The 16,241-nt window shown below is 36.8% G+C and overlaps 2 protein-coding genes across 6 annotated transcripts in view; one reads left to right on the top strand and one right to left on the bottom strand.

Annotated features, from left to right (window-relative positions):
- PLBD1 (phospholipase B domain containing 1) overlaps positions 1–2,028 on the top strand; it is a 53,043-nt gene extending 51,015 nt beyond the window's left edge. Inside the window, exons 10-11 of the mRNA XM_060658314.3 lie at positions 415–521; positions 1,733–2,028. Coding sequence (XP_060514297.1) covers positions 415–521; positions 1,733–1,915 — 290 coding nt within the window. The 3' untranslated portion in view covers positions 1,916–2,028. The remainder of the gene's footprint in view (positions 1–414; positions 522–1,732) is intronic.
- Positions 2,029–2,739: 711 nt separating this feature from the next.
- The window catches only part of ATF7IP (activating transcription factor 7 interacting protein), a 120,729-nt gene continuing 107,227 nt past the window's right edge, over positions 2,740–16,241 (bottom strand). For all 5 annotated transcript variants that reach the window (XM_060658310.3, XM_060658309.2, XM_060658308.2 and 2 more), the window contains exons 14-15: positions 11,293–11,405; positions 2,740–7,406 (exon numbers count right to left, since the gene is read on the bottom strand). In XM_060658310.3, coding sequence (XP_060514293.1) covers positions 6,987–7,406; positions 11,293–11,405 — 533 coding nt within the window. In that variant the 3' untranslated portion in view covers positions 2,740–6,986. The remainder of the gene's footprint in view (positions 7,407–11,292; positions 11,406–16,241) is intronic.

Raw genomic sequence — 16,241 nt, 5'->3', positions numbered from 1 at the left:
GGGAAAAAGATTCTACATGTTTTTTTAACTGGGAAAAAATATGTAAAACACAGAATAACTCATACAGTGTACTTTCTTTTTACCACCCCCCCACCAACCCTAACCCAGGTTTTCTTCTAAGGACAAAAGCAGCTAATAAAACAAAAATTATTCATGAATACTTTATTTGTGATGAACAGCATCAAATTTGTATTTATTTTGTAGAAAAACATTGATGCACATTTCTCCTTTATTACCTCTCTTCTGTCAACTCTTCACCGTGCAAGTTTCTTGAGAGCAGACTAGGTCAAAGAGGCCACTGGGGTATACTCTCTGATCATCTATATACTTCAGCAGGTCCAAAAAGCTTACCAGGGGGGTAGGTGTATCTCCGAATAGCCAGTACTCACCCTTTTCCCCATCACTGTTTTCTAGATTATAAGAAGGATCCTTACAGTAAGGGCGATCCCTGCAATACCATCTGCTGCCGTGAGGACCTGAACTCACTTAACCCAAGTCCTGGAGGTTGCTATGACACGAAGGTAACATGCTTATTGGCTTTTGAATTTAATTTTCACAAGCACATAAACCTATTCAAAGGCAAAGCTGCAGGGATTTCTGCGGCGTAAAGCACAATACTGTCTCTGACCATAAAGTCAGTTTCAGGAGTCAGCTTTTTAAGAGATTCTGATAGTAGGTCCCATCGCCTAACTTCAAGGCCCTCCTCTGCCAAATAATAGTAAATTCCACGATCTTGTAATGCTTGTTTCCCTATCTGGAAGATGGGCATAATAATAGTACTTGCCTCATAGGCTTCAGAGTAGTCTCGTTCCTACTCAAGCTACTTTTTAGCTACAGGAAAGCTCTAGTCTTAATGTGTAAAGTAAATATGTTGTGTAAAGTTAAAAAAAAAATTAGTGGGTATAGAGAGCCTGGCACACATGAAACCCCAGTGAATGTTTATTTCTTTTTAATGGTATTTGCAAACATTCAGTAAAGTGTGCAAGAAGTGTTCTAGCCATTCCCGAATACACAAAGAGAATCATGTCTGCTGCCTTTCCTGAGAGAACCCAAGCCAAGCCTCCATCTGCCAAATTTACTTTCCTCTGGAGAGAGGAGTCTGCCGATTTTCATCAGAAGAGTTTCTGCTAAAGGATATACTTAATTTATTAGCATTTTTCTTGAGCCATTTTGAATACGTGGAAAATCAGAAGTTAGGAGACATGTTCTTCCTTTTTCTCTAAGGTTAAGATCTTGTTTAGGTGCTTTTGAGAACCACAGACCTCCTATTTTAATAGAGTTCCTTCTACTTTAAAACTCGTTACTGCCCTAATAACAACTTTTATTGAAGTCTACATTCTGCTTCATATAAACTGCTCCCTAACTCCTTCTGACAACCCCTCCAAGAAGTTGGGTTATTACCCTTTTGCAAATGAGAAAACTGAGCGAAATAGTGGTTATTTTAAAATAAGTTTTGGAGCTAGAATTCTGAATATGAGCACTTTGACTCCAGACCTCACACTTTTGGCTACGTTAACCTAATGCACTTCTGCTCAATTCACATTGGAACGCCAAATGGTTATGGAAGAGCATATTGTGGGAGCTTGCAAGATTTTGTTTTAAAAGGGGGGCTAATATTGTGACTTTGGAAAAAAAAGGATAAAAACAAAAAAAAAAGGGAAAAAAACGGGGATTTAGTGAATTTTTTTCCAAATGTTTTTTTCTAAAATGTCCCTCTCCTTTCCCTTTCCAGGTGGCCGATATCTACCTAGCATCAGCGTACACAGCCCATGCCATTAGTGGTCCCACAGTACAAGATGGCCTCCCTGTTTTTCACTGGAACCGTTTCAACAAAACTCTCCACCAGGGCATGCCAGAGACCTACAACTTTGATTTTATTATCATGAAACCAATTTTGAAACAGGACATAAAATGAAGGAGGGATTTGAGGGAACAGAGGGAATAGAAGGTCGCAAATAAGATTCCAAAGGCACTATTTTAGCTATGTTTTTTCCATTCAGAATTAATCTTAATAAAATATATTAAATTTTGTCTGTCACTTTTATTTTCTACTATTGATTTTGTAGGTTTTGACAACAAACATTCACTATAGGGTGACAGAGTGTAGAGGAAATATTCTAGAAGATAACTAACTGGCTTCAGCATACAAGTTTATATACAGGACGGTATGGCAGAAACTGCTCAGCCAGATCCATATTCTCCTTTTATGCCTGGCCACACAGAACACATCACCCAGGTTCCCCTAGATAGTTGTGCCGTGTGACAGGGTTCTTGCCAAAGGAGTCCAAAATTAGTGTCACTTCTGGGCTCGGCCCCTAAAAACCTGTACTCTTCCATGCTCTTTCTCCTTCCCCTGGCTGGATATACTTAAGGGCAAAGCCCTAGGGGATGGTGGAACTGCGTTTTCAAAGGAACCTCTAATGGAAATGCAGTTAGTGATTTTTCTGATCATTAATAAGCACCAGCTGATTCTTCATGGTGCAGACTAGGCACACAATATGACCTTAATGTTGTCTCCCACTAGTTAAAAGCAGCATATCTAATCTGGGAGCAAAACTGTATAGAGCAATTTTTCTTTCAAAGCTAGAGAACTGTATGCGGTTTGAGTGATGAAATATTGCCAAGTAGGTTAAATAAACAATATTACACAGTATAATGGGTGATTCTTAATAAGGTGAGAACTTCCAAAAGCAACACAAGGGCTGAGAATAATTACAATGAATCAGAATACTCAGAATGTTAAAAACCCAGTAGTTTATTTCAAAGTATAAATGTCAGGCTTGCTGGACAAAATCCCACTACAGTTAACACTTATACAGACACCACTCTACTGTACATTTAAAAAAGAAAAAAAAACCCACAAAAACCTTCAAAACCTAATAAAAATAGGGCAACTTGCTATAGCCCAGTTTATATTAGACATTAGGAAGGTCTTAAACATTGTCTTACTATTTACACTTTCACCTGCAATAAAGAAAAATCAGGATGCAAGTTTCCTACAAAAGATCTACTTTTATATTTAATTTTGAAATGGCTGAGAAAATAATAAAGCCAGGATCCCCAAAAGGTGTTTGATTGCCCAGTTACCTTATGTACAAAAACTAAAAAAAAAAACCAAAAACCAAAAACAAAACAAAACAAAAACAAACCCCCCCCTCAGCATTTAAACATAAATGATGGGTACTTAGCTGACTCTACAAATTAAAAAAAAAAAAAAACACAAAAAAACAAAAACTTACGTAACATGATAAAACTATTTGAAGATGAGAAGACAAAACGTGTGTTTTATCATCCTTTCCTCCCCATTGGCTGGCTCAAGGGGAATATGTTTTAGGAATTAGATCTATGTCTGTCACACTAACAAAACACCTGTTCTTTTTGTTTGTCCAAAAATTTTAAAAAGTGGGAGAGGGGCATCACCCACCCAGTAAATAGTAAGGAAGGCAAAATCATACATTGCTTTTAGAGAGACTTATTTCCAACAATCCAAATTTGGGGCATGGTTTTTTCTGGAAATTAGAATAAAATAGGCCAATGACTGGTCAATGATGGAATTAAAATAACAAATAACTCATATGATACTGAAACAGCCCAAGAAGGAAAGTTGGGGAGAACACTTGGAAGGTCTTTTCAGTACTCTACTGTGCTAAAATCACAGTGTATCAAATATCAAAGTAAGATAAGATACCACAGGCATTATTTTGTTAATTTTGTACAGTACTGGAAAATTCGTGGAACAAGATAAGTGCATATCATGCAATATTAACATTCACCTGGCTGCATAAATGATAATTTGGAAAATGTAAGCAAAAGAGCAAACGACAAAAACTAAGTTAACACTTTCCCAATACAGTAAGAGAACTGTATAGTACAGCCCATCTAAGGAATTTGCAGACAGATGTACCAAAGATTCTAAGCTCCTTGCTTTAGGTCACGTTTTTCATTTAAACCTTTTATTTATTATCCAGCAATCGGGGTAGGGTGAGTGGGGAACACTCTCTGTGAGGCAAATGACATCCCAATAAATACTTTTCAAGGAAGAAAGCTGTATGTCCTCACTTCTCTCATAAACGTCTACTGTGTTAAACAGTATTCTGCATATTTTAAAGTGAGTCCAAAGAAACAGGGATATAGTTACCTCATAAAGTTAACAGCTAACAACAGATGTTGTCTTTGTAATTTATAAATTTACTGGCAAGAACATAATTTTTAAATGAGGCTTACACTTAAAACAGGGTGAAAGTTACTCTGACAAAGTGCAAAACAGAGAGTAACAAACATCACTTACTTTTTAAAAGCCATATGAACACCCTACATCTCAGGTCAATATATCAGAAGTTTTCAGAATTTCCAATAAGGCAGCACTTGGACAAGTATTGTCCAGCTACAAATGCAGCAAACTTGCATTCCCAAAATGGGATAATCAAACTTATCTGTAATACTTTGTGAAAAGGTACCATGAAATAAAAAAGGTACCATGGAGTGTGAATTGCTACAATATGGTCTGTAATCAGTAGCTATTTCTAGTTGAGTCTTCCATTCTTTCTCCCAAAAGAAATGAACCAAACAGAAAGTCAGCTCATCAACATTAAAACCTGCCCAAAATAAAAGCCAACAGTTCTAAGCTTAGCATTTTTCAGTAAATTCAATATAGATGTTGCCTATAAATCCCATGGCAGGCTAATCTGAGGAAAGCATCTCATAATAAACGCTTTCCTCAAATAATTACAGTCTCTCTTTGTAGCTTCCTTCCTTCCACCTTCTGGAATAAAAAGTTTGATTTTGCTATAGTAAATATATTTTTAGGGTTACTATTTGGTAATTTATTATTTCTTCCTTTGACAGAAAACACACAATATAGGCTAAAATACTTTCATTCTACTGGGCTTTTTTGCCTGATTACATAATGCTATGAAAGCTTTAAAAAAAAAAAAAAAGATTAGTGAATATAAATAAAAACATTCACCAAGGGAAGCTTTTCTAGGCTAGGGCAAATTGTCATCACATGACCATAAACCGGCCAATAAAGAACAATTTTGAACACGGGCCTTCCATTCTGCAGACAGGAATGATCTTGATCACATAATCAACAACGCAACCATTGCAGGTAAAAACATATATACATGCAGATATAGATAGGTGTTCATACACATCTAGAAGGTCATCAAATTCTCCCTTTCAGAATTTTGATTGGCATGACACTGGCAACTTCTTTACCACCATCAGTCCTAGAATGAGTAACATCTACATGCTTGGCAAATCTGATTGATAAAAACTTTAATTCTCATTGTGGTCTCATTTTCTGAAAGTGAAAGGAAGGTTTTGGAACATTTACAATTTTGGCAATCTGTAGACTTTCTTCAGCATCAAACTTCACACCTAATGTGACAGTACACTGACCGGTGAAAGTCTCTAATGAGAGTTTTACAACTAGAATGCTTCTCATTACAAGCCATCAAAGTTGCAAACAAAGCAGCATTCACAGAAGGAATAGCTCCCTCCTATAATTCCAGGGAAAACTAAAGATGAATTTATTTTGAGAAGGTAGGAATTTAAATAAGGTAAAGGAAGATGACTTGAAAAACTATTTCACAAACTCCATGAATTCCTTTCACACTATTCCCAATCATTCTCTCTCATCCCCAAACTTACCCCATTTCTCCTGCCCTAAACTATCTACCCTCGAACACCTACCTGAAACCAGGAGAGCTGGCACTCATACTGAAAGTCCAGGACCTAAAATGAATTTGATTAACTTTGAACAGGAACAGAGACACACAGAAAGTTATACCTAACTGTTAAATAAAATAACCCCAAATCCTATCTAAAGCTGACAGAGGGTAAATCAGACAAAACTTGGCACCATCAAAATAAAGTTAAAAGGTTAAAACAGAAAGAATGATATGACAATAAGGAAATAAAGCTTTCCCTTTGATATTTAGTTCACTGTACTTTGTGAATTTTATTCTTTACTACATTTGAAAGAATACTATGCTTTGAGTGATAAAGAGAACTAACACTGCTTTTATAATCTCTAACACAGTATGCAACATAAATCCTAAAATATGTTTGAAAAACAATTTTCTTACATAATATGGTCTTTCTTGGTCCATTTTACACAGTTAATTTAAATAGTGACCAAAGATAAAAGCACTTACATTATTAGAAGAAAAGAGCAAGTCAAATTTGGAGAGTTAAATGTAGTGATGCCACTGATAACAATATACCTAAAAGGATTGGTTTAAAAGTGACTTGAGAGGAGGTGTGCTATATTTAGTGGAGATGAAGGAGAAATGAAGGGCAAAAGCCTGAAAGAGAAGATCAACAATGGACAAATGGTCATGTTTATTTTTGTAGTTAATCTCTAAGGCACAAAATAAATGTAAGAGCCAGATTAGGAAAGAGAGGGGCCACTGCAGATCTTTTTTACCTAATGAACAACCAACAAAAGAAAAAAGACAGATCCTTTCCTGTGTTCAAATGAACCTATTTTAAACTATTTCACCATTTTTCTTTTTCTTTCTTTCTTTGGGTTTTGTTCAGATTCAGTTAAAATCATTTAACCATGAACTACAGATCCCTTAGAAGTAGAATCGTGCCAGTTACATACCATACTTCTGATCCCTCGATCTACTTACTTAATACCTGAAGAGAGGTAAAATTGAGAATGGAAATAGGAGGTTCCACCGCAGTAAACATATAAATAGGGAAAAACACACATAAACACCCACACATATTCCCCAGCCTTAAAACTAAAGCAAGGTGCACATTTACATTTCAGAACCTTGAAGCTTCAATTGTCCAGGAGAAGATTCTTGCTTTATGGGCTGTTTATTTTACTTCTGATTATAAACAAATGTAGTGTATATACACAGCTGTCCAAGAAATCTTGCACAATGTGGATTTTACAATGGATATCATGCACAAGATTAAAACAAGACCAAAAAGTGGAAGTCAGAAAGAGGAAGAGATAGAGGCTCCAAGGTTTAACTGCTCTGGGAAGAAGAGATCACGTCTGTTGACTGAGGATCACAGAAAGGTCCAAAACGTCCATAAATATCCTTGGCTCGTACTGCAAAATAGTATTTGCTGCCAGATACAAACTGGGTGAGAGTGCATGCCATGGGCAAGGGAAGTGCCTTTACTTCTCCAATCTTTTTCCATTGTGAGGGCACAGTGGCACTGGGTTCCTCATGGTAAGCATAGAGATGATAGCTGTCCACAGTGGCACAGCTTCGATCTACCTCCAGGACACTCCATGACAGTACAATGCCGTTTTGACTCTGAACTCGTGCTAACTTCAAGTGTGGCTTCTGAGGCAGAGATGTGCTGGCAGCTTCTGGGGGCAGACGCTGTGGCTGTGGGGCTTCTGGTAAGGGTGCTGGGTGAACAGGGCGGGGGGGCTCCTAACAAAAAAAGAGTCATGTTGACTTAATAATGATTACAGAAAGGACTATTTCTGAATGCTACAACTAAAACATCTTAGAGGTCATTTAGAGAAATATCATTTTATATCAAGAATACCAAGAAATACCATATACTATGGCACATATGGCTAGTCCTATTTGGTGATTTGTAACCAATCATGCCATAAACAATGGTGCTGAGGTTACTCCTGTATACTTTCTACATCTAAAAAATTGCGCTTTCCTCAGGAAATAAAAGCCTTTGCTAATGGAACATCATTTTGATAGAAGCTAAAATAATCATCTATCTTGAACAAAATAATTTATGTTTACCTATGTTACAGATTCTTATTTTAGAATAATATAACATTTTAAAATATCACGTGTTATGATACAGTCTATAGTAAATAATTTGAGTATTTAACTCTACTTTTATTTTTAGGCCATTTTTCTATCTAAAGACAGTAGCATACCATGAATAAGCACATTTAATGCTGAATGTATATTATGTTCTTGGTCAGTCTGCACAAAAATGGTCACATTTAAAGTGCACTAAGAACGGTAAGATTTAGAAATGCAGCAAGAGCCATGTTCTTTTCTGCCAATAGGTAAAGCATGAATAAGGGATAGGAAAGTAAAGGGATTTAGGGGCAAAAACAAACATTAACTTTTACTTAGAAATAGGGTGTATGAATAAAAAAGATAAATTTGAAAAGGTAGCTGTTAAGGCCATATGAAAAAGCGTGAATATTAAGTGGACCAATTCAAACTGACTTGTTTAACACTGGACATTGTTATCATTATACCTAGATTTTAATAAAGATTACAATGATGATAATTTTTTCAAAAAAGATTCAAGTATAAACCAGGAAACAGGGATACGAGTGATCTTTTTTTTCCCAAGTGAAACATATCACTGCTCACTGACTTTAGGCTGAAAGTCTGAAACAAAGATTTCCTTAACTGAAATTCATTTCACAAGAACTGTGTTTTAATACGCATTTCATAAAATGGATAATTTATATACACTAAATAGTGAATTCTGTGAAGGTCTGATATCTTTTTAATCTCTATCCCTTGTCAAAGCTTAGTAGCAGTAATGTGCACATAGTAAGAACTCAAAAAGGATAATTTCAAGGAATACAAATCTGCTTAAATTCATATGCCTGGTGGAAAACATTCATATACACATCTGGAAGAGGATACAATTCACAGTTAAAAAGCTAAAATAAACATAAAGTCAGAAGGGAAAAGAATAAAATTTAAATAAAACACTGAAAGTTGGAGAAGTAGGAGTGATTTGAATACTGGCCATGTTGCTATATTTTCTCTTTCAAATTGTCTTTTTTCCTCAAATAATTTAATCACATAAGTAAATAACACTAAATAAACATATAATCAGCAAGATCTAAGAGAAGATGGCTGAAGCCATGAATCTAACTGAAGGTAGTAGAGGAATTTGACGAGTCTGACAACAGCTTTAATAGCTGTTATATACCTTCTAATTCTTAAAATTCTAAGACTCTGAATCTGCTCATATCTTAAAACTTAATATTAAGTCAACTGAGTTTTGTCTTTTCATTCTTGCCACTGCAATGGAGATTTTTATTCAAGTTTTACAAATGAAATGATACGATAGGGATTTGCTTCAAAATAATCCAGTATATATTTGGGTTGCTGGAATAAATGGGTGAATACAGATGAAAAAGATTAGCCATACGCTGACAAGTGTTAAGATGAGTGATGTGTAAGTGGGAATCACTATAGTATACTATTTTTATATATATTTGAAATTCTTATTTAAAACCATCTTCTAAATTAATTAAAATAAAAGAATGTTCCTCCTGTAAGATACAGTTTATTCTACTAAGACAATACACATGGGCTCCTGTTTTTGTGGGTTTTTTTAGTGTTTTGTTTTTTTTTTTTTTCTTCTTGAGACAGAGAGAGAGGGGCAGAGAGAGAGGGAGACACAGAATCTGAAGCAGGCTCCAGGGTCCGAGCTGTCAGCACAGAGCCTGACGCAGGACTCAAACTCACTACCCGTAAGATCATGACCTGAGCCAAAGTTGGACACTCAACCGACTGAGCCACCCAGGCACCCCATGGGCTCCTGGTTTTTAAAAAATGTTCTTGACCAAAAAAAAAAAAAAAAAAAAAAGCTCTTGATGGGTCATCAGATTTGCAAACTATAAGGTATTAGAGATATTTACTATATAGTTTTTGAAGAAATATGGAATGAAAGAAGTTATTTGTAGCTGCAAACAACAGTAATGGTATATTCACCACATACCCTAACAGGGCCAGATTTGAAACACTGAAAACACACTGCAGGTGCTGGGATCAGACAACCTTAGTTAAAATGGCTCTGACATTAGTTTGGGTAACGACCCTGAGTAACCTAAGTAACCACTTAACATCTTTGTGACACTGTACCCTTTCCTATCAAAGGAGAATAATAATACACCTAGGGTTGTTAAATAAAATAATACATGTAAAGTGCTTGGTAGAGCTCCTGGTATACAGTTAGTGCTCTGTTAACATTAATTTTTTCATTGTAGTGGAATAGTAAAAATAACAGCTGTTAAGAGGATAGGCTCTAACGCTGGAATGCATGGGTTTTCATGAGTTATGACCTTGGGTTGGTTATTCAACATCTTTATGCATTAGCTGCCCTATCTATAATAAAGAATAAAAAAGGAGAGAAGAGTCCTAAAGGATTGCTCAGTGAGGACCAAGTATATTAACAGTGCCTGGCACAGAGGAGGTGCTCAAGAAATGCTAGCTGTTATTATGTATACTTAAAAAAGGACACTTGGATGAAAAGTGATATGAAGCCTCAATCTACTCCCTTCTCATAAAGCCCACATGTCCATTTACATGGTGTACCATACCAAATGCTGTTCTAATCATGTCACGGAAGATTGTGACATTGTTTTGGAGCCTAAATCTAAGGAGACATTTTTGATCCATGTCATCTCTTAATAAATGAATTCCCAATGTCACTGGATTAATAAAAAACAATAAAGTGATGGCAATATACCAGTTAGAACTGATATAAGGTTCTGAGGAAAAAAATGTTAGAAAAAATACTTTTTAAAATACTCTTTAAATGCTCAAAATACTCTTTTCAATTTAACCATGAGATTTTTTTTTTTTAATTTTATTTTAATGTTTATTTACTTTTGAGAGAGAGAGAGAGAGAGAGAGAGAGAGAAGAGCACACATGGGGGGAGGGGAGAGAGAGGGAGAAACAGAATTTGAAGCAGGCTCCAGGCTCCGCACTATCAGCACAGAGTCCTGATGTGGGGCTCAAACTCAGGAACCGTAAGATCATGACCTGAGCTGAAGTCAGACGCTTAACTGACTGAGCCACCCGGGCACCCCTAACCATGAGCTTAAAATGCTCTATTTCAGGGGTGCCTGGGTGACTCAGTCGGTTCAGCATCCGACTTCGGCTCAGGTCATGATCTCGTGGTTCATGGGTTCAAGCCCCGCATCAGGCTCTGTGCTGACAGCTCAGAGCCTGGAGCCTATCTTTGGATTCTGTGTCTGTCTCTCTCTCTCTCTCTCTCTCTCTCTCTCTCTCTCTCTCCTATGCTTTCTCTCTCTCTCTCTCTCTCAAAAATAAATCAAAAAACATAAAAAAAATTTTTTAATGCTCTATTTCACTTCACACATACCAGCTGTGGACTCTTCTTATACACTGTACACCACCACAAGCAGAATCAATGATCCTTGATGACCAACATCCCTAAGAAAATTTGTCATAATGGTAAGATCTATATTCTTAAATTAACTTCTGTTGCCTGAAGAATAAATGCTAACTACAATATTTGACAGGTCTACAGATAAAAATTTTGGAAATACGAGCATCGACACTAACAGTATGCACTTGTGGTGGTCGGTGATGCACTGTGAGCTGAGGTCCTGTTGATCCCAGGGTTAGTCCATTGTTTACAACATATGTAGTTGCTTGAGGCACTCGAACTGTGACACCTACAAAACAAAATTAAGGCTTTTATAAAACTAGAAATCTATTCTAAATCTGGTAAAACACTGATTAAACACTTGAAGCCAGCAAAGTGTTGTTTATAGAATTTGGAAGGAAAAATATTTCTAACCTAGAAACCTATACTCAACTGAAGAATTAATTGAACATGAAGAGAAAGAAATTCTCCCATATGCAAGCAACCAAAAAAATCTACTTTCTCAAGTTGTCCTTCGAAGACGTGTGCCACCAATTATGAGAGAAAATCAAGAAAGAGGAAAATGGGAGATACAGGAAACAGGAGATCTAACACAAGAGAAAAATAAATGGAATCCCTACCAAGAGGACTATGAGAAAAAATCCTAGAATAGAACACAGCCGCACATCACATGTAGAAGGCAAAGCGAGAACGGAGCAGTGTAACTCTAATGGCAGACAAATTGAAGCTGTCTTCAAAAATATCTCTGCTGTCTCATCTTTTCAACTAGGACAGAAATCTCAACTGTAAGTTATCCCTGATGTATATTAATGAGGTCCCTCGCTTTCTGTCCATGCCATGCTGAACAGCTGAGGATACTCAATTCACTGAACAGAAAACTATTTTGACATATATTATGGTAACAGAAGCAGACTATTTTTTTAAGCGTTTACTTAAATTCTAGTTAGTTAATATATAGTATAATATTGGATTCGGGAATAGAATTTAGTGACTCATCACTTACAGATAACAGCCAGTGCTCATAACAACAAGTGCCCTCCTTAATACCCTTTACCTATTTAGCCCATCCTCCACCCACCTCCCCTCCAGCAATCCTTAGTTTGCTCTCTATATAGTTAAGAGTCTCTTACGGTTTGCCTCTCTCTCTTTTCTTCCCTTCCCCTATATGTAAATCATTTTGTTTCTTAAATTCCATGAGTGAAATCATATGGTAATTGTCTTTGACTTATTTCACTTAGCATGATACACTCTAGTTCCATCCATGTTGTTGCAAATGGCAAGATTCCATTATTTTTGATGGCTGAGTAATATTCCAGTGTGTGTGTGTGTGTGTGTGTGTGTGTGTGTGTGTGTGTGTGTACACACGTACACCACATCTTCTTTGTCCTTTCATCAGCAGATGGACATTTGAGCTTTCTCCACTGTTTGGCTATTGTTGATAGCCAAATTGACTACTATTGATAACCAATAATATCAATATTGGTGTAGGTACCCCTTCAAATCAGTATGTTTATATCCTTTGGGTAAATATCTAGTAGTACAATTGCTGGGTTGTAGGGTAGTTCTATTTTTAACTCTTTGAGGAACCTCCATACTATTTTCCAGAGTAGACGTACCAGTCTGCATTCCCACCAACAGTGTAAGAAGGTTCCCCCTTTTCCACATCCTTATCGATATTTGTTGTTTACAGGTATGAGGTGCTATCTAATCCTGGTTTTGATGAGTGATGATGAGCATCTTTTCATGTTGTCTGTTGGCCACCTGGATGTCTTCGTGGGAAAAAGGTCTGTTCAAGCCTTCTGCCCATTTCTTAACTAGATTATTTGTTTCGGGGTGGTGAGTTTGGTAAGCTCTTATAGATTTTGGATACTAACCTTTTTTTTTTTTTTTTTTTTTTAAAGTAGGCTTCATACCCAGTGTGGAGCCGACACAGGGCTTGATTGTACAACCCTGACATCAAGATCCGAACTGAGCTAAGAGTCGGATGTTTAACCAACTGAGCCACCCAGGCGCCCCTGGATACTAACCCTTATCAGATATGTCATTTGCAAGTATATTCTATTCTGTAGGCTGCCTTTTAGTTTTGTCAATTGTTTCCTTTGCTGTGCAGAAGCTTTTTATCTTGATGAAGTCCCAATAGTTCATCTTTGCTTTTGTTTCTACTGCCTCCAGAAACGGATCTGTAAGAAGTTGCCATGGCTGAGGCCAAAGAGGTTTGCTGCCTGTCTTCTCCTCTAGGATTTTGATGGCTTCCTGTCTCATACTCAGGTCTTTGATCCATTTTGAATTTATTTTTGTGTGTGGTGTAAGAAAGTGATCCAGTTTCATTCTTCTGCATGTAGCTATCCAGTTTTCTGAACACCATTTGTTGAAAAGACTGTCTTTTTTCCATTGGATAGTCTTTCCTGCTTTGTCAAGTATTAGTTGACCATATATAGTTATGGGTCCATTTCTGGGTTTTCTATTATATTCCATTGACCAATGTGTCTGTTTTTGTGCTAGCACCACCCTGTCTTGAGGACTACAGCTTTGTGATATAGCTTGAAGTCCAGAATTGTGATGCCTTCAGTTTAGCTTTTCTTTTTCAAGACTGCTTTGGCCCTTTAGGGTCTTTTGTGATTCCATACAAATTTTACGATTGTTTGCTCTAGCTCTGTGAAAAATGCTGATGGTATTTTGATAGGGATTGCATTCAATGTGTAGAGTGCTTTGAGTAGTATAGATATTCTTCCAATCCACGAGCATGGAATGTTTTCCCATTTCTTTGTGTCCCCTTCAATTTCTTTCATAAGTGTTCTACAGTTTTCAGAGTACAGATGTTTTACCTCTTTAGTTAGGTTTATTCCTAGGTATCTTGTGGGTTTTGGTACAGTTGCAAATGGGATTGATTCCTTGATTTATCTTTCTGCTTCTTCATTATTCGTGTATAGAAATGCAACAGGTTTCCATACAGCAATTTTATATCCTGTGACTGCTGAATTCATGTAGCATTTTTTTGGTGTAGTCTTTTGGGTTTTCTACATAGAGTATCATGATGTCTGCAAATAGTGAAATTTGGACTTCTTCCTTGGCAATTTAGATGTCCTTTATTTCTTTTTGTGAGAGTGAAACCCATGTCTTGTTCCTGACCATAGAGAATAGTATTAGCTGTGGGCCTTTTGTATATGGCCTTTATGATATTGAGGTATGTTCCCTCGATCCCTGCTCTGTTGAGGGTTTTTATTAAGAATGGATGCTGTATTTTGTCAAATGCTTTTTCTGCATCTATTGACAGGATCGTGTGGTTCTTATCCTTTCTTTTCTTTTTTAAAATGTTTTATTCATTTTTGAGAGACAGAGAGACAGAGTGTGAGCAGGGGAGGGGCAGAGAAAGAAGGAGACACAGAATCCGAAGCAGGCTCCAGGCTCCGAGCTGTCAACACAGAGTCCCATGCAGGGCCCGAACTCATGAACTGGGAGATCATGACCTGAGCTGAAGTCGGATGCTTAACCGACTGAGCCACCCAGGTGCCCCTCCTTTCTTTCATTAAAGTGGTATATCACATTGATTTGCAAATATTGAACCACCCTTGCAGCTCAGGAATAAATCCCACTTGATTGTGGTGAATGATTCTTTTAATGTACTGTTGCATCCAATTTGCTAGTATCTTATTGAGAACTTTTACATCCATGTTAACCAGGGATATTGCCTATAGTTTTCTTTTTCAGTGAAGTCTTTGTCTGGTTTTGGAATCAAGGTAATAGTGGCCTTGTAGAACAAGTTTGGAAGTTTTCCTTCCATTTCTATTTTTTGGAACAGTTTGAGAAGAATAGGTATTAACTTTTCTTTAAATGTCTGGAAGAATTCCCCTGGGAAGCCATCTGGCCCAGGACTCTTGTTTGTTAGGAGACTTTTGATTAGTTATTCAACTTCTTTGCTGGTCATGGGTCTGTTCAAATTTTCAGTTTCTTCCTGTTTCAGTTTTGGTAGTTTGTGAGCTTTGTCCCTTTCTTCCAGATTGCTCAGTTTGTTGGCATATGATTTTTCATATTATCTTATAATTGTATTTCTGTGTTGTTGGTTGTGATCTCTCCTCTTTCATTCGTGATTTTATTTATTTGGGTCCTTTCTCTTTTCTTTTTGATAAGTCTGGCTAGGGGTTTAACAATTTTATTAATTCTTTCAAAGAACCAGCTCTTAGTTTTGTTGATCTGTTCTACTAAAGTTTTTTTCTTGTTATTTCTCTATAACTTATTTCTACCATAATCTTTATTAGTTCCTTTCTCCTGCTGCCTTTAGGCTTTATTTGCTGTTCCTTTTCTAGCTCCTTTAGGTATAAGGTTAGGTTGTGTATTTGAGACTTCTTGTTTCTTGAGGTGGACCTGTATTGCTATGTACTTCCCTCTTACGTCCACTTTTGCTGCATCTCAAAGGTTCTAGACTGTAGTGCTTCCATTTTCATTTGCTTCCATGCATTTTTTTTCTTCTTTAATTTCCTGTTTATCCCATTCATTCTTTAGTAGTGTGTTCTTTAACCTCTATGTATTTGTGGTGTTTCCAAATTTTTTCTTGTGGTCGACTTCAAGTTTCATAGCATTGTAGTCTGAAAATATGCATAGTGTGATCTAAGACATTAGTTGAGTCATTAGCTGAGGCCTGATTTTTGACCCAGTATGTGATCTATTCTGGAGAACGTTCCATGAGCACTCAAAAAGAATGTGCATTCTGTTGCTTTAGGATGAACTGTTCTGAATATATCTGTTAGAAAATTTAGTTGCCTACTGCCTGGACCACATTCCTGCCATATACTCAGTTCCTGGCCTATCCTATAGTTCTGCCTGGCACCCTGACTATGGTGAGCGCAGTTTCCCAGAACTCATTCATGACCGTACTGATTTCCCAGAAAAAAACTCTTGTAAGCTGGAGAAAACTGAAGCCAAATTGTGAACCAGAAACTCTGCTTAGTTTATTTTCTCCTGGAAATCATCACATAATAATGACAGTTTCTTTAAAAAGCATTTAAAAATGCCCGTGTTATTAAATTTTATAAAGCTGCTTTTTTGGGAAGCCTGGGTGGTTCAGTCAGTTGAGCGTCCAACTTTGGCTCAGGTCATGACCTCATGGTTCATGAGTTTGAGTCCTGCA

Source organism: Panthera onca, chromosome B4 (genome assembly GCF_046562875.1).
Source record: "Panthera onca isolate mPanOnc1 chromosome B4, mPanOnc1 haplotype 2, whole genome shotgun sequence".
Lineage (NCBI taxonomy): Eukaryota > Metazoa > Chordata > Mammalia > Carnivora > Felidae > Panthera > Panthera onca.
The sequence above is the reverse complement of the archived record's forward strand: the minus strand, read 5'-3'. Positions and strand labels throughout refer to the sequence as shown.